At 58.2% G+C, this 25,093-nt stretch overlaps 1 protein-coding gene across 5 annotated transcripts in view; it reads right to left on the reverse strand.

The window, feature by feature from the left end:
• Window positions 1–1,017: 1,017 nt before the first annotated feature.
• The window catches only part of NDRG4 (NDRG family member 4), a 33,255-nt gene continuing 9,179 nt past the window's right edge, over window positions 1,018–25,093 (reverse strand). For 2 of the 5 annotated variants that reach the window (XM_058674355.1, XM_058674353.1), the window contains exons 2-17: window positions 17,906–18,000; window positions 14,456–14,500; window positions 8,401–8,506; window positions 8,036–8,156; window positions 7,889–7,951; window positions 7,699–7,759; window positions 6,550–6,636; window positions 6,408–6,464; window positions 5,945–6,048; window positions 5,607–5,663; window positions 5,471–5,522; window positions 4,639–4,686; window positions 4,503–4,538; window positions 4,343–4,394; window positions 3,047–3,085; window positions 1,018–2,448 (exon numbers count right to left, since the gene is read on the reverse strand). In XM_058674355.1, coding sequence (XP_058530338.1) covers window positions 2,294–2,448; window positions 3,047–3,085; window positions 4,343–4,394; window positions 4,503–4,538; window positions 4,639–4,686; window positions 5,471–5,522; window positions 5,607–5,663; window positions 5,945–6,048; window positions 6,408–6,464; window positions 6,550–6,636; window positions 7,699–7,759; window positions 7,889–7,951; window positions 8,036–8,156; window positions 8,401–8,506; window positions 14,456–14,500; window positions 17,906–17,977 — 1,155 coding nt within the window. In that variant the 5' untranslated portion in view covers window positions 17,978–18,000 and the 3' untranslated portion in view covers window positions 1,018–2,293. Of the gene's footprint in view, window positions 2,449–3,046; window positions 3,086–4,342; window positions 4,395–4,502; window positions 4,539–4,638; window positions 4,687–5,470; window positions 5,523–5,606; window positions 5,664–5,944; window positions 6,049–6,407; window positions 6,465–6,549; window positions 6,637–7,698; window positions 7,760–7,888; window positions 7,952–8,035; window positions 8,157–8,400; window positions 8,507–10,966; window positions 11,120–14,455; window positions 14,501–17,905; window positions 18,001–25,093 lie in introns of those variants that run through there. The other 3 variants (XM_058674354.1, XM_004583900.3, XM_004583901.3) reach the window with 3 other exon arrangements.

Raw genomic sequence — 25,093 nt, forward strand, 5'->3', positions numbered from 1 at the left:
CAGGCTTGGCAGTCGGGCGGGGACTCTACCCCTGCTGGCAGGCAGCCGCCTTCTTTGAGCTCCGTAGTCGGTTGGTTGGTCAAGCTGGAGCTGTGTGTGGGTGCTTCCGCGAGGCGTGGCCCTCAGGGCTCCTGCTCTGAGATCTTCAACAGACCCGCTGCGCCTGCTGGCGCATCTGTGGACATCTTCTGCATAGCACATATTCACTTTATTAGCTGAGACACAGCAGGGCGTGTTTATCGGGTAAATGAATGAGTAAAATAAATGATTCTGCATGGAGAAATAGCATGCTGTGAATTTAAAAATGAGCCGAATACAAGAGGTCACAGGTGTGGGCTCTGAAGCCAAACGCCCGAGTGAAACTCTCAGCTTGGCCTCATTAGAGCAAATCCTTGCGGAATTAGCTTTAGGGATGGAGAGGAAAAGTGTGAGAACAGGAGTTAGATGAAAACCCGGCACAGCCCCCCTCCCCACTTCCCCTGACTCCCCCAGCCCCATCAGTCACACCAGTCCAGCAGCCGAGCCCTGTGACCCGTGGCCTGGCTTCATTGCCCTCTGCAGTCCCACACAGTCAATGAAACTGCAGTTAACACCTGCTTGTTGATAAGGGTTTTTATTTTATATTTTGTCATCTCAAAGTCTCATGATAGATATCGGCCACCTGAATACACAAAATTAGGCTATTTGTACAGAAAGGGAAAAGAATAAACTCCAATGAAAGTTCACCTTGACCAGAGAACAGACAACCTCCGATAGAAACCACACACGGGAGGAGCCAATATACGTGTACATAGATAGAATGTATAGGTATGTATAGATTTCTCGTCTCAGAGGACACAGCAAAAGAAAAAGTGTAAGGTTTGCAGTGCTATACCTACAGTAAGGGAGTAAGTTTACCAGCTTTCAAACAGTCACATTCAGTTTTCCAAGGAAGCACATAAGTGAATAGCAGTGGGGACATTTTAACACTCTACCAGGCTCCAGAGCAATCCAGTGATGGCTTGATTAGAAGGGAGGGGAGAAGGAAGGGATGCCTGGGCAGGACGCAGTGCCGGAGGGGGAGGCCCCTCAGCCGCAGCACACCTGCCTGCCACAGCCCTGTGGTTTTCCAGTGTGCTGTCCCACCTCTTTCTCTCTCTTGGGGTCTGAGACCAGTGGCTTAGGTGGCAGGATGGGGCTGGTGTGCGGCAGGGCGGGGGACCGTCTTCCTTTACTTGGACTTTAACAGTCGTCCCCTCCCTCCCACTGCTCAGGACCCCGCAAGCCCCTGCCTAAGCCTGGTCCTTCAGGCATTGTTGGCAAGAGGCTGAGGGGGTCTGGCTGCCTCACACCTGTTCTGCCCAAACACTCTCTTTCTTGGTGACACCAACAGGAAATCCTGGTGTGTCTTTACCAGAGCTCAGCCTGGCATCATCGCGGCTGCCAAATGAACTGTCCTCTGGGAAGCCTGGATGACAAGAAGGAAGCCTATAGGAACCCAGCTGCCCTGCCGCCTGCCACCTGCTGGCTCCCAGCAGACATTCAGCACACAGGGTTCCTCAGCCCCACCCTGGTCAGGTCACATGAAACAGGGTCAGGGGGGGCCTTGGCTCTGAACTGGGCTCAGTGTGGGCTGGAGGGGATGGGATGTGATGCCTGTTGTCAGGGGTCTCCATGTTGGCCTTTCTTGGGCTTTGCCTCCTTGGCCCTACAGCACCAGCCCAGCCCAGAAAGCACCAGGAGAAAGGCTGCCTGGTTACAGTGCCCCCTTGTGGCTATTGTTAGGATGACTGTTGCCTGTACTACAAGACAGAAACAGGTGTGCTTGGTTGGAGGCGACGCCCAGCCTTTAGGGGATCTGGGGTTGCTCACCTCCTAATGCTCCCACCACTGTCCCCTGGCTTCCATGCCACATCCATGCCCAGCACGCCCTCATCTCAAACTTGCCTGCCCAAGGTGTTGTCCCTTGTTTGTGACTTTTGCCTTAGTGAATCTCTGATCTCCCCACTGCCCTGCCCTGCCCTGGCCACGGCTGTACGGGATTGGATGAGAGGCTCCTCCAAGTCAGCCAAGTGGACAGGTTGATCAGCCGGAGGAGAGAGGGAGGGAGCCCACCAGAGCCTCAGGGGCCATCCCGCTGCAGCCTAGGGACTGGACCCCCCTGCGGTTTTTATACAGAAGAGAAGCAGCCCAGTTTCCCACCCCGTGCCCTACCCAAAACAAACTAAAGGGAAAATGAGCCGGCATAGGGATGGCAGTGGGACCTCGATGCGGGTGGGTGGGCAGATGGGGGACCTCAGCAGGACCATGGGCTTCAACATGACACCTCCATGGTGTGGTTGACCTGACCCAGCCCCTCGCTGCTGTCTGAGTGGGTGCAGGCCTGTGGGCGGCTGCCATCCACCGAGCTGGCACTGGTGAGGGACGCTGTACGAGAGCGGGCGAGACGCGTCATGCTGGCTGAGGGCACTGTGGACAGAGATGGGAACGGGTGTGAGTGAGGACCAGCAGACCAGGCTCAGCACCAGCAGGTGGCAGGAGGACACGCAAGCAAAGCGGCCAGCGAGAGCCGATCTTCCAGCAGCACAGAGAGGGCCGTCCCAGGCCAGGGCACAGGTGCTGGATCCCCCAGGCCTGAGGCATGCAGGGCCAGTGACAGTTTGGCTGACCAGAGCTCTGGCCAGACTGGGGCAGGGGAGACTGTTTTCCAGCAGGCCACAGTGCCTGGCCTCCAGTGGCCCTCAGTCAGGAGCTCGGCCGTCCACCTGATGGGCCGGGCCATCCTATGAGAATGGGTGCTAACTCCCAGAGACCCCACAGCACTACTGCCTGGGGCAAGCTGGAAGCAAAACTGCTCCCAGTTGCAGCCAACCTGGAGCCACCCAACAGGGCTGGCCCTCGGCATGGCAGGATGTACATGGGAGCAGGAATCTTTCGGGCTTTTGAGTTGAGCGAGACGCGAGAAGGCTCCAAACCACAGCGAGCCGCGGCTTCAGCGCCGAGCAGAGGAAAGGGCTGGGGAAGGCGGGACGGGTGGGTCCATGCATCAGGGGAGGGCCAGGGCTACCTGCTCCTCCGCTCAGCCTTCGGTCCTTCAAGTACGCAACTGAGAGAAGACAGAGCCAGAGGGGGCAGGGATGGGGAGACACAGAACATGTTGAAGATGGCAGCAGGCCGCCACAGGGGCGTGATGATGGGCCAAGGACATGAGACAGAAGGACCCGTATGGAGGGGCCTGCCCACCTGCACAGTGGCTGCAGGAACCACAGCGGGGACCAAACTCTGTGCAGCCTGAGCCCACCCTGCCATCCCCCATACTGACCCCCTTCACCAGCCGAGGCTGTAGGCACTACCACGCTCCTGGGTGAAACCTCGGGCGTCCATCCCTAGTTCTGGCACATGCATGCACACACGCACACTCACACACACCATCCTGCTGCCCCCCCCCATGTAAACACAGGGTGCAGGAAGCCTGCGCAGCCCTCCCCCAGCACCTGTACGTGGAGCTCACACACTCATCCTCCAAGTGTTTGTGGGGCACCCAGGGCACAGCCTCACAGTTGGAGGCCTCTCTGCTGGCCTGGTTCCTCTCCACTGGCGCTGGCCCCTTTCTGCCCTGCTTCTCCATGGAGGGAGGGCCTGTGCCCCTGGGTCCATGTTTTCACCTTCCCCCATGGGGAGATCCGGCCCCAAGGAGGAATTTTGCAGGACGACAGAAACAAGCTTGCAGGGAGGAAGTCGGCTACCAAAGAGCAGGTATGAGGGGTAAAGGAGATGATGTTCGAGGGGCTTGAGTGGCACATGCACATGTGTCCATGTATGTGTGTAGGCATGTGCACACACGTGTGCACGTATGTGTGGGTGTGCACATGTGCTGTGGGGCTCATGAGCCCAGCCTGCAGCCTCCTGGCCCCTGCACGAGGGCAGGTGCAAGGAGAGGAGAGATAGGAAACTGGCCTTGTCCAGGGACTCTGTTTCCTCAGCATCTCTTTGCCACTCCCAGGCCAAGTCTGGCTGCCTTCAGCTCTCCTCACACCCAGTGGGGCCCCTCTGCCCTTCCTGGGCCCCAGACTCCAAGCTCCCTGGGCACTGTCTGCCTTCTCAGGTGCCCAGGCACAGCCATGCCCTGGGCTCAGCAGGGTATGTATGACTTGCCCTCAGACAGGCTCCCTTGGCAAGTCTCTCCCCACCCCCAAAAGGCCTGGCACTGCCATCCAAACAGCGCTCCAAAGCCTCTCCTAGGGCATCATCCCAGGTGCCCTGGCTGGGTTGGTCCAGCACCTGGGGCCCAGCTGACCCCCTTGTTCCTCCCACGCCACCTTGCCCACAGGCCTCTGACCTGGCTGGGTGGAAGTGTACTCACTGTAGCCCATGCCTTGAAGGAAGTATTTGAAGGCCTCGGTCAGCTTTCCGGGCTGTGGGACAGTAGGACAGGCACACTTTGATTGGCTGCCCGGGATTAGGGTGAGGGGAAGAGCTTCCCAGACCCCCAAATGACAGAGGCAGACAGCCGAGGGTCTCACCTGTGTGACCTGGGGAAGCCCTCCGGAATCTGCCATCTGTAAAGCCAAGAGCAGGGAGGGGGAGCTGAGCAGGGCCCCACCCCACACTTCCCTGCCCCGGTCCTGGCCCCTCTTCAGCCCAGGAGGATGGTCTCACCTTTAGGAAGGTGGTGGTGGTTGGGTCCAGCTTAGAGTTACATTCGACCTGGGGATGGGAACTGGTTTGAGCAACAGTCCCACCCGTCCCCACCTCCAATGCCAAGGGCAGTTCTGGGCACAGAACTAGTGAAGGGAGCAGATGCATGGGTGCAGGTGAGGACTAGCAGCCAGGACCTGGGTGAGGTGGCCCCTTACCTGGGCTCTTTCTCCCAAGCCTACCCAAGTCCTGGGGGTCAGTCAGCTGACAGACCCCACTCACAGCTGCTGGGGGAATGGGGGGCAATCAGTGGCAGGGCAGTACCCATGTGGCAGGGCAGGGTCACTGACAGGACTGGTCTGAAAAAGTCCCAGGGGCTCGGGGTCAGGCAGTGCCTGAGGCCCTACTTGGCCCAGCCCTACAGTGCTCTGCCCAAATCTCCTGGAAGGCCTATGTGCTTCCTGGGTGCCCCTGGGCGCCCCTGGGCCCCCCTGGGCCTCCAAGCTGCCAGATGGCTCTGTGCCAATGAGGTACAAGAACCTGCCCAGCCCAGCAGACTACCAGCTGCCAGGGTTCAGGCAGGAGGTGTGCACGGGGGCCCCAAGGCAGGCAGTGGCACGTGGTGAATGACTTACTTAGTTCCTGAGCCAATGAAGTTTTAGAGGAGAGAGAAGGGATAGATCAGGGCCTAAGGAGGTAGAGGCCGAGTTGAGGGGTTGGAGAGTTGGAGGACAGAGCAGTCACCTAGTGGCTCCCAGCTCCCTCCTGTGCCCAGCATGGAGGTGTGCCAGGTGGGGGTGCACGGTGTAACGGGGACCTGCCTCCCACTCCAGTCCCCCAACCCTCCACTCACCACCCCATCCTCAGCGGGCGCATTGTCCCCGACCACCAGCATCACAGGGCAGCTGCAGACAGAGGGAGAGGGGCTGTCTGGCCTGGGCACGGGGGAGCTCAGGCATGGGCAGTTCTGGAGGCCAGTGGGCACTCACCGCAGTGTCTTGGCATTGGGCACCGTCCCAGGCCGGTTAATGTCCAGGTCTCTGCGGCTGTGGGGCAGAGGCAAAGTGGGCACCCTGGGACTAGAAAAGGGGTCCCCAAACCCAGTGCTGCCAAGTAGAAAAACAGGATGCTACAAGGTCTCTCTTCTCTACTGTCCCAGGACCGTGCATATAGCAGAGGGCAGGGCCACTCCCAAGAGCACAACTGAGCCCTGCGGCAGGCCTCCTGCTCATCCACTGGCTGCCCTGCGGGTGGGTTGCCTGCCCTGTCTCCTCCGTGGGCATGGGCCTGGAATGTCCTCCCCAGGCCAGCACCACCCCACCCATACCTGTTGTACATGTTCCAGAAGAGCTGCAGGTTGGCCTGGTTCACCACGTTCCCAATCTGCTGGCGGTAGCTCTGTACCAGCTCTGTGCTGTTCACCAGCTCCTCCTGGGGCCGGCAGGGCAGGTGGGGGCATGGAGAAGAGCAGACACACACAGAGACACGGGCTTGGGAGGAGGCACCAGACGGGAGGAGGTGGAGGGCGATGCCTGGGGAAGGGACTGGGAAAAGGACTCCCACCCCATCTGTTAGGTGCTGCAGCATCACAGATGACAACAGAGTGTGGAATGAGATGGGTCAGGCGCAGACGACCAGGTCGGAATGGCGGGGTGGGAGCCCAGGCTGTCCAGGGGGTGGGCAGAATGCGGCCCTTCAGCGGCTGCCCAGGGCTCCATCTGGTTCCTAGCTGAGGGCCCCTGCTCCCACCTGAGCATGCTCCTGGGTTGGCTGAAGCCCCAGCCCCTCACCTGACTGAAGAGGTGGGACAGCACAGTGTCTGGTAAAGTGCTGGTCAGGCCAGAGAGCTGTGGGGGAGAAGCCGCTGTGACTGGGCGTGCACCCCCCAGCCTGGTTACACCCCAACCTGCGCCCTGGGCACACCCCACGTACCTTCGTGGCGGCCCAGTCAATCCAGCCTTTGCCGTTGGGATCGATGTTCAGCAGCACCAGCCCCTCCACCAGGTCTGGGAAGATGAGCTACAGGAAACAGGGTTAGGCAGGGCCGGAACGGGGTGGGCACACAGGGAGCCCCCGTCTGCCCAGCTGGTGAATGGGCTATCAAATCTGGGCCCTGTCTGTCTCACGGGTGTCCAGAAGAGGATGCGGAAAGCTTTGCAGAGGCTGCGGGATGCAATGGCCGCAGCTGGCTGCGGGAATTGGTCAGCTTGCTGTCTGTGACTACACCACTGCTTTCCCAGCACAGTTCATGCTTCTGAAAGTACTGCTCTTGCAAAGTGAGAACCAAACAGCTTCAGGGATACTTCTTTGCTTTTATAGAAAATGAAGCCCAGGGACCGATGTCATGGCACATCAGGTCAAGCCACCGCCTGCAGTAACTGTCTCCTATGGGTGCCAGCTTGTGTCCAGCTGTTCCATTTTGGACCCAGCTCCCTGCTAAGGGTCTGGGGAAAGCAGAAGAAGATGGCCCAAGTCCCTGGGCCTCTGCTATCTATGTGGGAGACACAATGAACCAGTAATTGGAAGATTCATCTCTCTCTCCTTTCCTCCCTTCCACTTTCAAAATAAAGCCTAAAAAAAAAAAAAAAAAGAGAGAAAGAAAATGAAGCCCTGATGATGTAAACTAAGTATGAAATTGACCTTCTCTAAGCCTGTTTCTTGTTGCCCATGGCAAAGCAAGTCTGTCGTCTCTCCAGGGCTTTGCCTAGCTTAGCGCACAGTGGCTGCACACATGGCCCTGCAGCCACATGGGGGGAGGGGCCTGGGGCATTGACTGGTCAGCAGTTAACATGCTTATGGGTTACTTGAGTTCTTGAGGGGTACCCCTTAGGCTGCCACTAAACAAGGAAGACTCAGTTTGTTGCCCAAACAAAATCTGGCCATGGAGAATGGCTACCAAGTTTCAGTTCAGTCTTAGGAGGAAATGTAAGGAAAAAGGAACATCTTTAAACCCAATACAAGCTAATTCCTTTGGAGGGGAAAAAACTGGGTTTTGTTAAGCGAAGAGGAAGTGGGGAGGGGAGAAGGGGAAGACCCTGTGGCTAGAGGCTCTGGGGCGCTGGTAGAGCTTGGGACACTCACTGCAAACTTGGCCAGCACATAGGCTCCAGCTCCTACTCCGATGCCGATCACGTACTTGAACCTGGCACAGAATAGGATGGTCACTCGAGGGCTGGGGGGTGCTCCATTCACTGGACCTCAGCCCTCGGTGGAGTGGGGTGTCCCTGCCATGGTGGCAGGTACACAAGGCCAGGGCTGGGCGGGCACTCACCCGAAGTGCTGTACAACACTGGGCAGCATGGCTGCCAGCTGCTCCATGGATGGAAACTGGTACCTGTGGATGGAACAGGAGGTCATGGCTCAGGTCCAGCCCGGAGCGCGGTGCTGGGGACAGGGGCTCGGGTGCCAAGGCACCTACCCTTGAGGAAATTGCGACGCCCCCACCTGCTGCCCAGGGGCGTCCACGTGGCACACCACGAAATGCTTGGTGATTTCCTGCATGTCCTCAAAGTTGAAGAAGGTGTTGAAGCAGAGCTTGTCTGCAAAGACACACCTCTCTCAGCTACTGCCTGGCTCAGGGAGGCGCGGACAGGGGGTGAGGGGTGTGGGCCAACTAAGGCACAGGTGATCAGCCTCAAAGTCCAAGGTGGGAAAATTGAGACCCAGGGTGCTAGGGTCACAAAGCCTCATGTCACGGAACCTGCAGGGTCCTGTGGGGAGGCAGGAAGGATGGGGGTGGGAGATGTTGGGTAGATTCTGGGCCAGGGGCTGAGCTGTGCTTACGGTTGAGGCCTACATCATGGTAGGTGAGGATGGCCGGGCGGTTCCCCTTGGGAGAGCCCCGGATCACTACGTGCAGGAGGCCGTAAGGTGTCTCGATGTCATGTTCCTGGAGGGTAGAGACATGCTGTTTGCAGGATGGACCGGGCAGGGCGCTCCTGTCCCAGGGCTGTCCACACAGGCACGGGACAAGCGCGTCCGCCTGTGCAGGACAGTCTTGACCCCTTGGCAGGCCAGCAGCAAGTCCTGCTGCCACAGTCGGAGCCCAGCCTCGGTGCCCAGCCCAGGTTCTTGCTTCTGCCCTCTTCGTGACCTAAGCCTCCCCACTGCTAACCCTGAAGCCTTCTGCCTACTACAGACTGCACCCCATGTCTTTGGGGTGCAGCTCAGGGTCACAGCCCCTCCTGGAGGACCTGACTCTGGCCCTGGGACCCTGCAGCTGACTCAGCACAGGGCCAGGGACTCAGGGAACTGAAGTGCTGGTGCTCACAGAGGGGCCCTGCAAAGGGGCACCATGTCCTGGAGAAGTGCCCTGCTGGTCAGCCCCCTGTAAGCGGGTCCCTGTTGGGTATACAACCAGGAAGCACCAGCAGGATCTGCAGCTGAACACTGCTTGTTCTGAAAATAAGAACACAGAGATGTCCAGGGAACCTGGTACCCAGGGGAAAGGGGCCAGTGGGGTGCAGGAGGCAGTTTCTTGGGGGTCCACCTGCTCTGCTGGGTGAGTGGCAAGATGAGAGCTGCCCCGTTGCTACAGGGTGTTTCATTCCTGGGACCCTGTAGCTGAGCCCAGGCCACTGCAGCCCCCTCCAGCCCAGCCCACCGAATCCAGCAAGGCTTCCTGCTCGCTGACATGTATGTCAGGTGCCTGGGTACATGTCAAGCCCCAAGTGATAGAAGAGGGTACTGGGCCTCCTGAGAGCGGGGGACTGACCTGCTCAAGGTCAAATCCAGAAGGGCAGGGGGTTAGCCCGGGGCCAGGACCTCATTTTGGCAGTGGCCGCTGTGTTCTCTGAGAAGAGAGATCTGCTAGGCACGCAGTCCCACCATAGCTGCCTGTCTCAGCCTACCCCCTCCCAGCCCACATCAGTCTCCTCCCCTCTCGCGCTGCTCAGGAGGGCAGGGCTGGGGGAGGGAGGGGCTCAGGCTGCAGAAGAGCCGCAGTGCGCTGCCTGTCTGCTGTTGCACGCTTGCTTGTGCTCCCAGCAGGGTCAGCGCTCGCCCTGGGAGGCCACAGTCAGGGCCCTGAGCAATGGTCTTCCAGACCCAGACCTCTACACCTGCAGGTGTGAGGGGAGCTGCCAGCCACAGCTGCTGAGAATTGAGGTCATCCCTGCCCTGGCAGGGCCGACTCCTCCCATCACGCAGTGGATGTGATCAGCTCCCTTGGACAGGAAGGGCTGGGTCTGAGCTGGCCATCCGGCACTGCTCCAGTTGCGTGGTACAGGCGGCCCATGACCTTGACCATCTCCTCCTACCAGCCACTTCCTGTGCATCCTTCCCTCCTGGCAGAACTCAGACCCAATGTGGAGGGGTGGAAGGTCAGTGTCCCCTGCCCAGGGATGCTGCACCAGGGGTGGGAGGGTGGGGGATGCTCCAAGGGCTGCAGCCCCTAGGGAAGTGTTCTCCCATTGGCTCCTGGTGACATCAGAGCCTGCTCCCCCTCCTGCGAGGTGGGTAGCAGAGGGAGGCACTGCAGCTACAAGGGAGGGGGCTCTGTTCCTCTTTGCCTGTGACCTTGATGGCTGTGCGGCCCATGGCAGCCCAGCTTTGTGCACTCATTGGAGTGGCAGGTGGTGTGAGACTATCACCCACATCAATAATTCTGGAGACAGGGTCTGCATGGGCAGGCGGGTGCTAACGTCACCCTGTTTCATATAGCAGAGGGCAGGAGTGCAGGGGCAGGGAGAGGTCTGCCTTTGCCCGGCCCTCCTCGCAGAAGAACAGTGGAGGGCCCTGGCACCTGCTGCCCCTTGGGACAAGAGGCGGCGGCCACGATGGGTGGAGAGGATGCAGGGCTCCACCACTGGCTTCCCCTCCTACAAATCCGGCACAGCCACCTCCCCTCCTCTCACCCTCCGTTCCTCCTCTCCTAGGCCCTCTGCCTGGGGAGGCAGGAACACAGAGGACGAGTCACTTGTCCTTCCAGGGCAACTCATGCAGACAGGACGCAGACCCTGGACCCGTGTTGGCCGGGAGCACAGCCCCTCTGCCCCCCTAGGTCTACCACCCAGCACTGAGGCACAAAGACAGCAGGCACACACGATGGGTACAACCACACACCGACACATAGGTCCCTGCCAGCAGTGAGGTGGGTCAGCCAGACAAGTCCCTGCCCTTGGTTTCCAGGACTTCTCCCCTCCCCCGCCTCCCGGCTGTCATGCCATACTGAGCAGTCAGCCCCAGCCTCCCTCCTGTGGAGATTGGAGCCCTCAGGCCTTGCCTCAGTGACTGCTGTCCTCCCTCCCAGGTGAGGCGACTGACGGCTGAACTGTCATTAGAGGAGGCCAGCCAAAGGAGTGCCGTGGCCTGGATGCCCAGCCCGCTGCCCCAGGGGCCCCTCACTCACCCCATCCCAGCACTCCGGCATCGTGCCGAGGGAGGGAGACGCCTAGATCAGGAAGGACACCCAAAGGCCTGAGTCACTCGGGTCCGGCAGCAGGGGGCAGGTCCAGAGGCAAAACGGGTGCCTGCCTTGCCTGTCTCGCACTAGGATGGGGCGCCCTCCCAGGCCATTTATACGCTCAAGCTGCCTGGCCAGGGCCGGCTCCTCCTCCCTGCAGGGATTCTGAGCAGTCACTTGCTCACTCGGAGTCCCCCTGCTCGGATTGGCTGCTGGGGGACTAGGCTGCCTCCCATTGGCTTCCCTCGTCCTCGCTCACACCAGCCTCGCTCTGGCTCCTCCTGCCCCTAGCGACAGCAGCCCATCATACAGAATGGTCCCCAGGCCTGCAGCTCTGCCAGCCCCAACAGCAGACACACTCCAGCCCGGAGCATGGGAATACCGGCACCTGCGGTGGGTAGGGCACAGCCCCTGGCCCACGCCCTGGGGACCAGGCTCCCACCCCCAGCCTCTGAGAAGGCCCTGAAGCTTGATAAGACCAGGGAGTCTACACTGCTCTCGGGCATGGTGAGACACACCACAGCTCTTCTCCCCACATGCAGCGTGCTAAAAGGGGCTAGAGGTCATCAAGAGGGGAGGAGGGAGAGGGGACAGCCTGGCCAGGTTCACAAGCCCCCTCAGCGGATCCTTTCCAGAACCCACCAGTCTCAGGGCAGCAGGACACACAAGCCACCCTAAGACTCTAGGCCATCCTCCTGGGTGGTGGGCCAGTTCTAGGCGTGTGGCTAGGGCAAACTGAGGCGAGGGGGGGGGCTGGGAGAAAACAGGTCAGGAAGGGGAGCAGAAGGGAGAGCCCCGGGACACAGCACAGGTACAGGGGCAGGGGGAGGGTGCTGTTGTCTGTGCCCCTGACGGCTAGCCTTGGCCTGTGCCGATGGCCCTGCATGGCAGCCTGTGGGCAAAGCTTAGATACCAGATGACCTTCTCCACACCCGCCGTGTCCTCTTTTCCAGGCCATGGCCTCTGCCTGGGGCCACCACTGACCTTCCCTACTTCCTCTCTGGCCTCCAGCTCCGGTGCCCCACAGCGCAGGGCAGCTTGGCATTGTGGGGCGTCTCCTGGCCCCTTTATCCTAACCCCGCATCCTGTTCCTGCAGATGTTGCGGCACACAAAGGGGCTCAAGCGACGGAGACAGCCTGCAGAGGCGCAGCATTGGCCTCCCTGGGGCCCGCACAAGTTCTCCTGGGCGTTTCTGAGTGTGGAAGTCAGAGGGGGAGGCAGCCCTTCCAACCACCCTGGGTGCCCTCATGAGCCTCTGGCCTCTCCCCACTCTGTGCCCCGGGGAGGTGCTGACCTGCCCCATCTCTGCTTTCCTCATGCTGCCTGCAAATCCACAGGCCTGGGCGTAGATCTCACCCTGCCTCCCGTCAGCCTCCACCACTGAGCCAAAGCAAGCATGCTGTTGTCACCGAGCTGCCTAGCGCGAATGGAGGACCAAGTGCGTAGATTGTCATGGGCCTGACCTCATGGCCATGCAGCCGAGCAGGTAAACACTGGGCCAGCCTGCTGGCCCCTCCCTCGGGTCTCCCACAGTTGTTGCAGGTAGACAAGGTAGGCTCACGTTTTGTTAACCAAACCCTGCAGCTGGTGCTGCCCCACTGCTTCTGTGCTGGGTGACCCTGAGTAACTCAGCTGCCCTCTCGGAACCTCCAGTGGTGCAACCGTGAATGCTGGTGGCATTCTCTTGCAGGGACGAGTGCAAATCTTCAGGAGAACGGGTGGGGAAACAGGTCCGGAGAGCTCTGGGAATTTCCCCCACTGTGCTGATGAGCAGCCAGGGTTACTGGCTCTTGGGGGAGGGGAAGCCCAAGGTCACATTCTTAGCAGACACAATGGAACATCTCCTATGTGCCAGGCTCAAGCAGTGGGCACTTGTTTCCTCATTTTATTCCCTTAACATCCACAGAGAAGGTGACTAACATGCTGGGCATCACACAGCAGTGACCATAGAGCAGGGAGCTACACCCACCCTGCCTGGCTGACTCTGGCTCCAGGATTTCGTGGCCACTTACCAAGTCAGCTGGGTGCCCCAAACCTGGGCCCGTGGGAGCCCTCATCCACACACACTCAAGGATGGCAGAGCTGCCGGTAGAGCCTAGCACAGCCGTTCGGGTTGGTGGCAGGGACACAACCTGATCAGGTTCTCTGGCTCACACAGGTCCCTCTGCCCTGCTGTCTTGCCCAGCAATGCTGCCTGGCACCACACATCAGATGACAAGAATCCCTGCCTTGCCCCAGATAACCGCCATGCTCCTGGCTGCCTTTCTACAAAATCTAAAAGCCCTGTCCACGAGTGTCTAGTTGGGATGGACAGGAAGACAGGCTTTAACATGTGTTGCCCTTGGTCACATGTAGCAGCTTGGGAGCCGGGCCCCAGTGAGAGGCCTTGCAAAAGCAGCCGGGCACCGGAGGGGCGGTGGGGCCTCAGCCTCTTACCTTGTGGGAACAGAGGATCTGGGCAGGGGCTTCCTGCTACCCCACCTTCATCTGGAGCAAAAAGAACCAAGAGAACTCTGTGCTGCACCTGCTCTGACCTCTGACTGTCCCCTCTCATGCACCTAGGTCATCTCTGGCCACATGTCTCCCATTCTCCTCCTGGCACCTATTCACTGCCACAGCCTTCCCTGCCCTACTCCAGAGCCCTTTGGGTTCAGAGACTGCCTTCCCCAGCAAGCTGGGCATGGCACATGGCTGCCCAGAACTGGCCCAGGGCGTCCTTGAGGCTGCGTGTGACCAAGGGACCAGCACACAGGCCCCAGGTCTTCACTGCAGAGCTGTGGACCTTGGGGGGAGGAGCCACCTCACTCCCTTGTCCAGACCTCCTGGTTGTGCTGTGGTGGGACTTGGGACTGGCCCAGCTGGGGGGAAGACAGTCCAGGGCAGCAGCCAGATCTGCAGATCCAATGGGGCTCACGTCGGGCCTGCTCTTAGCCATTTGCTGAGACTGGGGAGTGGATGGTCACTAAGGGAATCCAGGGGAGAAGCGTCTAGCCAAGCAATCAGGACCTTCAGGTGCACAGGGCCAAACACCAGGAGCAAGTTCAGTTTGCACAGAGAAAATGTGGCCTCACGCTAAAGAGGCCATGGTTGTCCAGGCAACTGCTACCATGGAAACGAGCTATTTTGGGGCAGCGACTTGGCTTTCATTGGAGGAAAAACCTGATTCAGATGACAACATCCCTCACTCCAGCTCCGTTCTCACTACCCCAGGCCTCCCCATCCCCTCCCCACCTCCTGTCCTGGAGGTCAGACCCCTCACTTCCTTTCCATTGGGCCAGTGGCAGCCATACCCACAGTGAGCTGCAGGGGGCAGTCCTGGTGGGTGGGCGCTACCAGCCCTGGGCACACTGAGGGCTGTGGCTCACTCTGGGACATGGCCAGGCAGGGAAAGGACATTGTCAGTTCACATCTCAAAAGGCCTTGCCTTGACCTACCTTCCAGTCCGTGTCCACCGCCAGGAGGAAGCTGTCGGAATTCTCCTACAAGGAGGCAAACGGGGTGAAGGTTAGGCCCTGGCTGGCCTGAGGGACTGCAGGGTCTCCATCTCGTACTCTGCTTCCAACTGTCCAGATGCTAACCAAAGTGGCCGAGAGAAAGCAGACAGTCAGACCCGGGGTTTAGATGCCTACCTCCAGCCCAACTCCAGCTTCCTGCCACTGCAGACCCTGGGAGGCAGTGCGCATGGGGATCCTATGCCCAAGCAGGAGCCCTGAATTATACCTCTGGCTCTCAGCTTTAGTCCAGCACAGTCCCAGCTACTGCAGGTGCTGGAGTGGACCCGTGGAAGTCCTCTAGCAACAAGGTTCCCTAAGGAAGCCTCTGATCTATTCATCCCGGGGTTCAGCATCTCTTGCTTTGACTCCCACCCCACCCCAGCTGCGCCCCTGCTCTGGGGACAGCTATAGCCATGGGAAGACACAAAAGCATGAAGATGGACAGTCGAGGGGGCTGGGGCTAGCATGAATATCAGGCCCATTTCAGGAATGGGGAAGCAGAGGCCTTTTCAGTAAGGAGTCACAGGGGGGCCTTTCTTACCTGCACGGGCCTCTCCCCACCCAGGCCCGTGGCACCTGCCACTGCCCCACACCTGCCTGCTCTGTGTTCTCAGCTCCTGTCTTATGGCAATCGATGTAGCCATGATGGGGGCCAGGCCTCCTGTTGGACTCCAGGTACTGTGAGGGTGCGCATGCCTGGCTGGGCAGTCAAGCACTTATCCTGGTGTCCAATCCAGACTGGACCCCCGACTTCACAGAGGGGAAGGCAGCTGGAATGGCACCCCCAGTGTGTGAGCGGCACCCCACCTGGCTGACTTGCCAGCAGTGCTGGCACAGGCTCAGGCCACTGGGGAGAGACCCATGTCAGGTGACCAGACCACACACAGTTCCTGGGAGGGCAGGGAGCCTCCTGGGATTAAGTGAGAAGCCCAGTGTTAGTGACCATTTGTCCCTGTCCCCTGACCTGGGCTGTGCAGGCTACAGTCTCCTACTGAACACACCATGGGTTAAACGGTGTGGTTAGAAAGAAGGTGTGACTGAGGAGCATGCAGTGAAGAGCAACTTATGTACCTAGGAGTTGGGGGAGAGGATCCAGCCAGCGACACCCCTGTGTTTCCCCAAAACAAGGGTGGGTGGGGAGCTCAGCTATACACTCTCTGGCTTGGAGGCCCCAGGGGACTGTCCCACTCCCAGAAGATGGCCCCTGCCATCTCTCTCCCAGGACTCCCCTGCTGGGGTATCCCACAACCACTCATCGACAGAGGGGACAAGGACCCGAGGGAAGCAGTAGGTCCAGGCTTCCAGAATGCCCTGGCTCATGAGCTGCAGCAACAGCGGCTGTAGAAGCACACTGGGGCAGTTTGTTCTTTCCTTCTTTCCTCCCTTTTTTTTCTTACAGATTTATTTTTATCAGAAAAGCAGATTTGTAAAGAGAGAGGGAAGGACTTCCAGCTGCTGGTTCACTCCCCAAGTGGCCACAATGACCGGAGCTGAGCCAATCCAAAACCAGGAGCCAGAAGCTTCTTCCACCAGTCTCCTATGCAGGTGTAAGGTCCCAAGACTTTGGGTCGTCCTCGACTGCTTTCCCAGGCCACAGGCAGTGAGCTGGATGGGAAGTAGAGCAGTTGCGACTAGAGTGGCACCAAGAGATGCTGGGACCAGAGCATCAGCCCTGTGGGGACAGTTTTTAGCTTAGAGGACAACTGTCTAGAGGAGGGAAGGGGGAGTCTTGTTCAAACAGACCTGACAGAGACACTGAGGCAGATCAGTGTGTGTGTGTACGGATGATCTCGGAGATGGCAGCAGGGAAGGGCATGGTCGCTCAGTTCAGAAGCTACAGGCATAACTCAGGCCAATTCAGAAGTCTGGGTCAAAGGCAGGGAGTGGCACTTGGAGGACAAGGTGGGTGGGGAGCGAGGGCCCAGCCATAGGATAGAAAGCCCAGCTTCAGCGTGGCGAGGCCATGTTGGGGGTATGGCATGCGCAAGAGGAGTTGTAACATCCCCGCCAGGGGTTCAGCTCATGGGGGTGGAGGGGCAGGCGGCTGACCTGAAGCACAGTTGACCCTCAGTGTCCCCGGGACTAGTGCCAGGCTGCCCACAGGTGCTCCAGTCCCAGGTGGGGCTGGCACTGCAGTGTAGCAGGCCACTGTTGGTGATGCCTGCTTCCTATGTGACTGCGATGCCCTGGCTGATCCACCTCTGATCCAGCTGCCTGCTTACAGCCTGGGAAAGTAGCAAAGGACGGCCCAAGTGCTTGGGCCCCTGCCGCCCACGTGGGAGACCTGGAAGAAGTTTCTGGCTCCTGGCTTTCACCTGGTTCAGCCCTGGCCATTGTGACTATCTGGGGAGTAGACCAGCAGGTGGAAAACCTCTAAATAAATAATCTTTCTGGAAAATGGTGTGGTGTTCAGTCACTTGGGCAAGTCCACTGTGCACTTTGCAGCATCTCCACATTGCTGCTAATACCGCATAAATGCTGCACACACAGCTGTCATCTCACAGGACGTGGGGAATAATGACTATCCCACCTCCGCTCCCAGGCTGTGAAGCCTCAGCCTGTAGCTGGCTGCACCCCCAGACGCAGAACCCATGGAGAAACAGCCTGCAGAAGCTCCCTGGACAGGAGGGGGCAGGCAGAGGGCAGCAGGGAGCAGAGGATTGACACCAGGAAGCACACACTAGCAGCCCTGTATGAGGTGTGACGCTCCCAGCTCCCGGATGGGAACCGGGCTCTGACCGCACATTCATTGGAAACACATGAGACCAGAGCCCAGCACCAATTGGGGAGGAGGCGGGACCAGCCACCCTGAGAGGGCAGGCGTTGTCACTGAGCTTCCCCAAGGAATGACCTGACAGGGCGAGGAGCAGGGGACAGTGCATACAGGGGGGGTCAGGCCAAGAAGTTATGGCTGGGGGACTCCTCTGGGCTGAACATCCTGGCGCTCGCATGCTACAGCACTTGAGACAGGGCACAGGGTGCCCGAGGGCCACCATCTGCCTCCCCAGAGCTCAACAGAGGCTCTGTGTGGATGCCATGGCTGACAACAGGCTGGTGGGGTCAAAGACCCAGAGTTCTGCTCCCAGAGCCTGCAGGGCAGGGGCCCACATCAGTAGGGGCAAAGACAGAGGACAGTGGGGGATCAAGTGCAGCCCCAGAGGTCAGAGAAGGTTCTCTGGTAAGGGAACCAGCCCCCAGCATTTCTGGGAGCAAATCCCAGGCAGAGGGAATTGATGGAAGGAGGGAGATAGGGAGGAGTGTGGGAGACAAGCTTAGGTCTGGGATGGAGGTTTGCGTCCTGGCGCTTCTTTCCCGTTGCAGGTAGGTGCGGCTTTCCGCTTGGCCACCAGGTGGCGCGCGCGCCGCCAGACCCGCGACAGGGCGACTCACCAGCTCGGCGGCGTCCTGGCTCCGCAGCAGTGGCTTCTCCTCCGGGAAGCGCAGCTCTTGCAGCCCGGCCATGGTCACGTCGTGCAGCAGGAGCCCTGGGTTTGAGGGGCGAGGGAGAGTGAGTTCGTGGCTTGCTGTGCATGTGCTGGGTGGATGCCTGAGGCAGGGGGCACACGGAGCCAGTCATCTCCACCGCCCCAAGCTCAGGCCCATACTGTAACCCCTACCAACAGTTACAGGTGACATTCTGTCCCTCCTGCGAACGGCAGGGCCTAGTGTGGGAAGGAAAGACTGAAGGCCTTGGTGGAGTCCCCTGGGGCTGGGAAGAGGGACAAGAAAGGCAGGCTGGGGGCTCTCACAGCCCTGAAAGGTTTGTCAGGGTTGGGGGGCTCAGACGCAGGGGACAGGCTAGGGGTGGGAGGGCACTACACGATGAGTGCACACCTGATGGGCAGTCCAGTTCCTGGATGGTGATGGTCTCTGCCTTTACTACTGGGTGTTCTATGGAGGCCTCTGGCATGTGTGTGTGTGTGTGTGTGTGTGTGTGTTGGGGGGGTCCAGCCGTGGGAGTGGGCGGGCAGGCAGAGGCCCAGGGCACAGCCACCATCTCTTGGTATTATTTCTGGACTACACAGATCCAAGAGCGGTGACAGAAAAGACCAGCCAAGGACGGGATCTGGACCCTCACAGAATCCCCAGTGCCCAAAAGCACCTGGACAGACAAGTCCAGGAAGTTCACGTGCAAACAAGATGCCCTTTTATTTTTTGCCACCAGAACGGAGTTTGCAGCACACGCAAAGACGCACAGGCACTTTCATCTATCATGGGAGGACGGCGGGTCACCTGAGAGATCTTTCTGGAATGCAGTTTTGCACAACGAGTTACAATTATTTAAATTTGCTCAGATTCAGCAATCCCTCCCTGGAAGACAAAGCTGGGGAGGAAAAGCAGTGATTCTTGTTTAAGAAAATTCCCTGTGACTTTTTGGACTTTTGTTCTAGATCAAGGAAATCATGCTTCCCATGATCACAAACTCACCACAGGGAAAAACGGGAAGGAGGTAAATGCTGATGGACAGGGCAAGAGATACCTAAGGGCTCAAGAACTTGTGAGAAATGGAAAATGCTTTTGTCACAATCAGTAGGAAAAGCGGCAGAGGGATCGTTAGCACCCTCTGCAGTTGGAGACACCAACAAGCCCACCCCAGCCGAGACCACGGGCCGCACCCTCCTCAGCACCCAGCCCCTCTGCTGGCTCTCTCGCTCCCTCACTCTTCCAGGCGGCTGCTAAGGACACAGCAGAAGTGCCTGGGGGGTCCCTGCTAGAGTCCAGCTGGAGGCTCTGAGGTGCTGGGGCAAGGCTGTGCACAGTCTGCTGGCCACGCCCCCATCCTCCAGCCCACCCCAGGCCCCTGCCCCTGCATGGGCACCCCCCCCCACCACCACCTGGCATGAGCGCCCCCGGTGGAGCTCCCTGTTCCCAGCGGTTTCCGGGGAAACCAGCTACCACCAGCAGATGGGCTATATTTTTAGAAAGGCGTTCCCTCCCCTCCCCCTTCCTCTCCCAGCCTTCCTGATGTGTGCAGACATCCCTGTGTGCATCATGTGGGAGTGGCAGGTGGGGGCTGGGAGAGGGTCCCCTTAGAAAGCTCTAGCCACTGGCCTCCCTGGATGCCTTACTCAACCAAACACCAAACACACAGCAGCTCAGGAGACCCTGCCCTCCTCCCCTGTCTGTTACAAAACCACCCTGGAGACCATCTCCCCAAGGAGTGTGCTATTAACAGGGCTGTGAGTGCGCAGAGCGGGGACAGATGGTCTGTGATAGAGGGGGTGGCAAGAGACCTAATCCACAAAACTGGGGATGCCTCAGCCCACAGAAGATAGGGACACGACCGCAGCCTGGGCCTGGCGAGGTGGTGCATGGCTCCAAGACACAGGTCAGGGTGGACGTTCTCCAGGAGAGGTACGGCGAAGTTCACGTCCAACGTTAAGGTGAAAAAAACCAAAACGCTGGGGTAGGCTGATGTTGGGTGCAGCAGGTTAATAGCATCCCATATGAGCACTGGTTTGAACCCTAACTGTTCTGCCTCTGATCCAGCTCCCCACTAAAGCATGTGGAAGGCCACAGAAGATGACCCCCGTCCTTGGGCCCTTCTCACCCTTGGGGGAGACCTGCAAGGAGCTCAGGGCTTCAGCCTGGCCTAGCCCTGGCTTTTGTAGCCATTGGGAGAGAGAACAAGGGGTTAGATCTGTCTCTCCCTCTCTTGCTCTTTCCAATAAAGTATCACTTTTTTTTTTTTAATAACAAAACAAAACCCCCAGCAGCTGGATGCTACATAATAGGAGTGGAGATACCTGTCGGCCTGGGGCAACAAAGGCGGGTTAAGGTCCACCAGGAGTGAAGTGCCTGGGGGTGGGGGGTGAACGGAGAGGGAAGGGAGGGCCCCCGACAGGAAATGCCAAGGCTTGGGTCACTGCGGCCCCCTCCTCCTTCCCTACACAGAACAGAGGGCCTAGCACCCCACGGGTCGGGGAGGGCCCAACCCTTTCTGGTCACCAGGCCTACAGCACAATGGCTAATGTTTCTATCTCACTCACCTGCTGCTCCACTGTATGCTGGTGAAGCACTCCTTGCGGATAGCCTGAGGGCACAGTGGCAGCACCAGCCCCCACCCCTAACCCCATGCCCGCCTCAGCACATCAGGGGAAGAGCCCGGCAAATGCCTACATCATGGGAGATTCCTGGGGCATCTGTGGGGGACAAAGTGGGCTTAGCATGGGAGTTCAGGGACTGCCTCGCCCTCCTCCATCGACTCAAGGCCTCTCTAGAGGAGAAGCCCCCCCCCCCCGCCCCAGGTGTTGAGCAAGGTTAGTGGAACTGCCCTGCCACCGCACCCCCCTGCTCGATTCTACATCACCCAACACCTGTGTCGGATGCCTGGCCCTGCCTCCTAGCTCAGTTTGCGGCCATCATGCAAAGGCAGTGATGATAGCTCAAGGGCTCTGGTCCCTGCCAGCCACGTGGGAGACCTGGATTTGGTCCTCGTAAGCTCCCTGTTTGGGTCCCTGTTTGGCCCCAGTCATGGGAGCTTGGTCTCAAATCTTTCTTGGACTCTGAAATACATAATTAAGAAAATGTTTAAAATACATTTTTAAAGAGATGAGGGTGTGTATGCAGTACAGTGGGCTAAGCTGCTGCCTGGGGTGCCCCTATCCCTTATCTGAGCTCAGTTTGCAGCTCTTGCTGTTCCATGGCCCTGCCGGCTGCCTCCTGATGTCTCCTGGGAGGCAGTGGATGGTATCAGGCACATGGGCTCCTGCTACCTAAGCAAGGTGGATGTGTTCTGGGCTCCTGGCCTGTCTGTCACAGAGAGTGAATCAACTGATGGAAATGCTGGCCTGCTCTCCATCTGCCTTTCACGTAGATGAAAATAAAGACTTGTTTCAGAGAGGCCGTCCTAGAAGTGCTCCCCCTTCTGTGTCCAGGAGAGGGAGGGCTTACTTGCTGGTGGATGTATGGGGCTGATGGGCCATGCAAAGCTACAAGAGAAGCCTGCCGCCCCTGGAAGGCTGACAATAACGCGGGCACTGGCAGGGGCTTGGCATGGTGGTGATGCTCACGGTTCTGTCTGGGGAACCATGCCCAGTCTATTACTGAGTCCCGGCTGGGCGGCTGAGCCCTGAGTCCAGGGCCAGATAAATCATTGATTCTTACTGTGGTCACCCGACAGTCCATGATCAGTGCTGAAATGAGTCACAGCAGAAAGCAAAGAGCTGTAGCAGAAAGCAACAAGCCGTCAACAGAGCAGCAGCGTGGCAGCAGGGATGGTGGGTGACGATCGGGTTTTAGCTGTCTCACAGCCCGGAGGTGAGACGAGGGGTACACTGCAGGTCCTGTCTGAGGAAAATCACACCTCACCCTAGAAAGCCTCTGTGGCTGTCCCACGGAAAACAAAAGCATGGCAGGCAAGATAGAGGCTGAAGCTGGTGCATGTAGGACAAGATGCAGGGGAGGCTGGGGAAGCCAACACTCGCAGGGCGGCTGCCAGGGACACTCCTTGCCCTGTCCAGCCCAGCCCCCATGTCCCCTATTTACAGCCCCTTGGCTTCTCCCCAGATATCACCACTCTGCACAAGCAAGTGAACACACGCAGACACAGTGCACACTAGCAAGGCACACAACCTGCGAATCTGTCCACTGGCGTATTTATGACAAACCCAGAATTTACACCTCAATCTCAATTCAATCACACAGAAGTTTCTCTAGCTTCCCTCTTGTCTTTATAACGTTTACCTCCCGATGGTAAGAACCTGACTCTCACTGTGCAGTCTACCACTCCTGGGACACATGTAAAGCAGTTTCAGAATCACCACTCATATGATGCCTTCTGATCACTCAGGACTTCCTTTCTGTTCTCAGGAAGCCTTCTTGGAGAGGTACATCCGGACTCTGAGATCACCCACCAACTCTGCAAGTCCTTTTTGTTGTGCTATTTTTATTTCATCAACACAAATGTGACCTGGCCATCCAGCTAGCCAGCCCAGAAGGAGAATGAAGGAGACAGGGTCCAGAGTACTTGCAGTGAGAGCTCAGGGGGACCGGATCATGCAAGCTAACTGGGTATCAGGGAGCTGCTGCCAGAGCTCAGGCAGGCAGGCAGGCATGAACGGACGGATCTGCCGTTTAAGGTGACACGTGAGTCGGTGTGTTGACAGGACTCCTCTTGCTGCTGGTGACCCTCCTAGGCCCCAACCCTCCGTGGCTTCACCCACGTCCTCTCTCACTCTGCAATGACCACCTGCGTGGCAGCCAGGCATTTAGTCTTGGCGGTGCATGTGCATTGCTGGGAGCTGTGACTCCATAAATACGAACAGGTAAAAAAAATTAAAAACCATTTTTTGATCATGTTGCCCTGCCAGAGAAACAGATGGAAGCCCATGGCATTAGGGTGGTGTTCTTGAAAAAAGGGTAAGACATTCTTTGATCTCAATAGTGCCTGCCGGCTGGAAAACAAACATGATGGCAAGAGCTTGAATAGTTTTGTGGACCTTGAGGCAGGTCACTGCAGGTGGCAGAGCTGCAATACAGAAGGAATCTAGGGGCCCAGGATCAATTCCCAGTCTCCAGGCCAAGTTCAGGAAAGAGGGAAATGCATCTTCTACCTTGAATAATTGATGACTACCACCGTCAGGGGTCTTCTGTCATCTGTAGTTGAAGCTAACTGAAAATTGGCACACTTTTCTTAGAAATCCAACCAACATGTCCAAGGCAAGGAACAAGGCAAAAAAACAAAACAAAACAAAATGGGGGGGGGGGTGGCTTTTCCTCATAGAAAACAGGGATGCCAGTGCAAACCCAGACTGGCAGCCTACCTCCAGTGGGCAGCACAATATACCCCCGGTGCAATTCTTTTGGGTGGCTTCACCACGACAGTGATCCCCAGGGACCCCACGCACCCACACTCATGACACCCAGACCAACTCCACAAGCCATCATCTACATCACAAAGCTAAAAAGCTGGGCGTGGCACTTTCCATTACAGATCCTCAAATTTCTTTAGTACAGGTGTCCCGAGTCTCTGCCCCATATGTCACGTTTCCCAGAAACACTGCCCTTGGCCTGCATCTGGGTGGAAGACTTAGCCAGCAGAGCCGGGGCCAGGCACCTCCCCCGCCCAGGGCAGGAGGAACAGCTTTCTCAGAGGCCCTGTTCCTGCCTTGGCCACCCCAACCCCACAACACCTCATTCTCAGCGCTCTGGGCAACGTGCACCTGGCACGGAGTTTGCCAATCTGCAATGAAGTCTGCCTGCCTCGCACCCGCCCACCGCCACCCAGGTCCTCCTCCTCCGAAGAGCATCTTTGTCAGTTTCCCTTCATCAGACCTCCTTCCAGCATTCCCAGTCCCTGTGGTTCCAGCATTGATGTGCACGCCCTAGACTACATCATTCATTTGTTCATTCCTCATCAGATGTTGACTGTGCACCTGCTACAGGCGGAATGGCCCCAATCCCCAAATTCAAAATGCCATAAACTTGAGTGTCCTCTCAGATCTAGTGTGCCCACAGGGCTCAAGATTTCTGATTCTGGGCTGTAGCTGCCCCCCAGGTAAAGACTCTGCTCCTGTTGAAAGATGAGAAAAGCTCTGAAATATGACATACTGTCAGGCAGGGGACACCTGGATGCTGGGGCAGAGACTGGAGAGAGAAAATATCAACGCATACACACACATGCCAGTCTTCTGGGCATGCGGCAAACAGCCAACAATTCCAAGATAGATACGCGGTGACTGGGACACCCCCAGTGCCACCACATCCCACCAGGCAGGGGCTGCGGCTGAAGCTGGTGGTGGGTCTTAGGGATGCCAGGGAATGAGAGACTGGGAGGTAGGCACCTCCTATGAACAGAAGAAGGCCAGGGTGGCCAGAGCAGAACACAGGAGGAGACAGACCAGCATGTGGGGAGCCAGCAGCCTTGAGGAGGAGAGGAAAGGTGTGCTTGTGCAAGGTGCCTTGCTGGGCTCTCGGCAGAGCCATGACATGTGTAGGATTTGTCGGGAAGGCTTCTGGAGTGAGCGGACATGGGGTGAATGAGGGGACGGGCAGCTGTCACTGCCAACACTCTGCAGTCAGGATGGCAGCTGATGCCAGAGGCAGGGGTGATGGGGGAGGGAGGAGTCCTCAGAGCTAAGGGCACCAGGATGCATCAGGTGTGTGGGAAGGGAGACACAGCCAAGTGTGTCTAAGTCAGTGATGAAATAGGGAAGGCTGGGTGGGGGAAGACATGGGGAGAGAGATGAGGGGTTCTAGTCTAGCTTTCTCAAAAAAGATGTACCTATTTATCTGAAAAGTAGAGTTACAGAGAAAGGACAGACAGACAGAGAGATCTTTCATCTGCTGGTTCGCTCCCTAAATGGCTGCAACAGCCAGGGCTGGGCCAGGCCAAAGCCATAATCCCAGACTCAATTTAGGCTTCCTGCATGGGCATTAGGTACCAAGTCCTGAGTCATCACCTGCCACCCCGGGTACACACCAGCAGGAAGCTGGAGGAGGAGCTGGGACTTCAACCCAGCACTCCTGTAGGCATATGGGCATTCCAGAGAGCAGCGCCACATACCCACCCTGGGAGGGTTGGCTCAAAAACTCAGCCAGCAGCAGGTGGCTACAAGAGCAAGTTGGGGCTTCAAG

Source organism: Ochotona princeps, chromosome 16 (assembly GCF_030435755.1).
Source record: "Ochotona princeps isolate mOchPri1 chromosome 16, mOchPri1.hap1, whole genome shotgun sequence".
Classification (NCBI taxonomy): Eukaryota; Metazoa; Chordata; class Mammalia; order Lagomorpha; family Ochotonidae; genus Ochotona; species Ochotona princeps.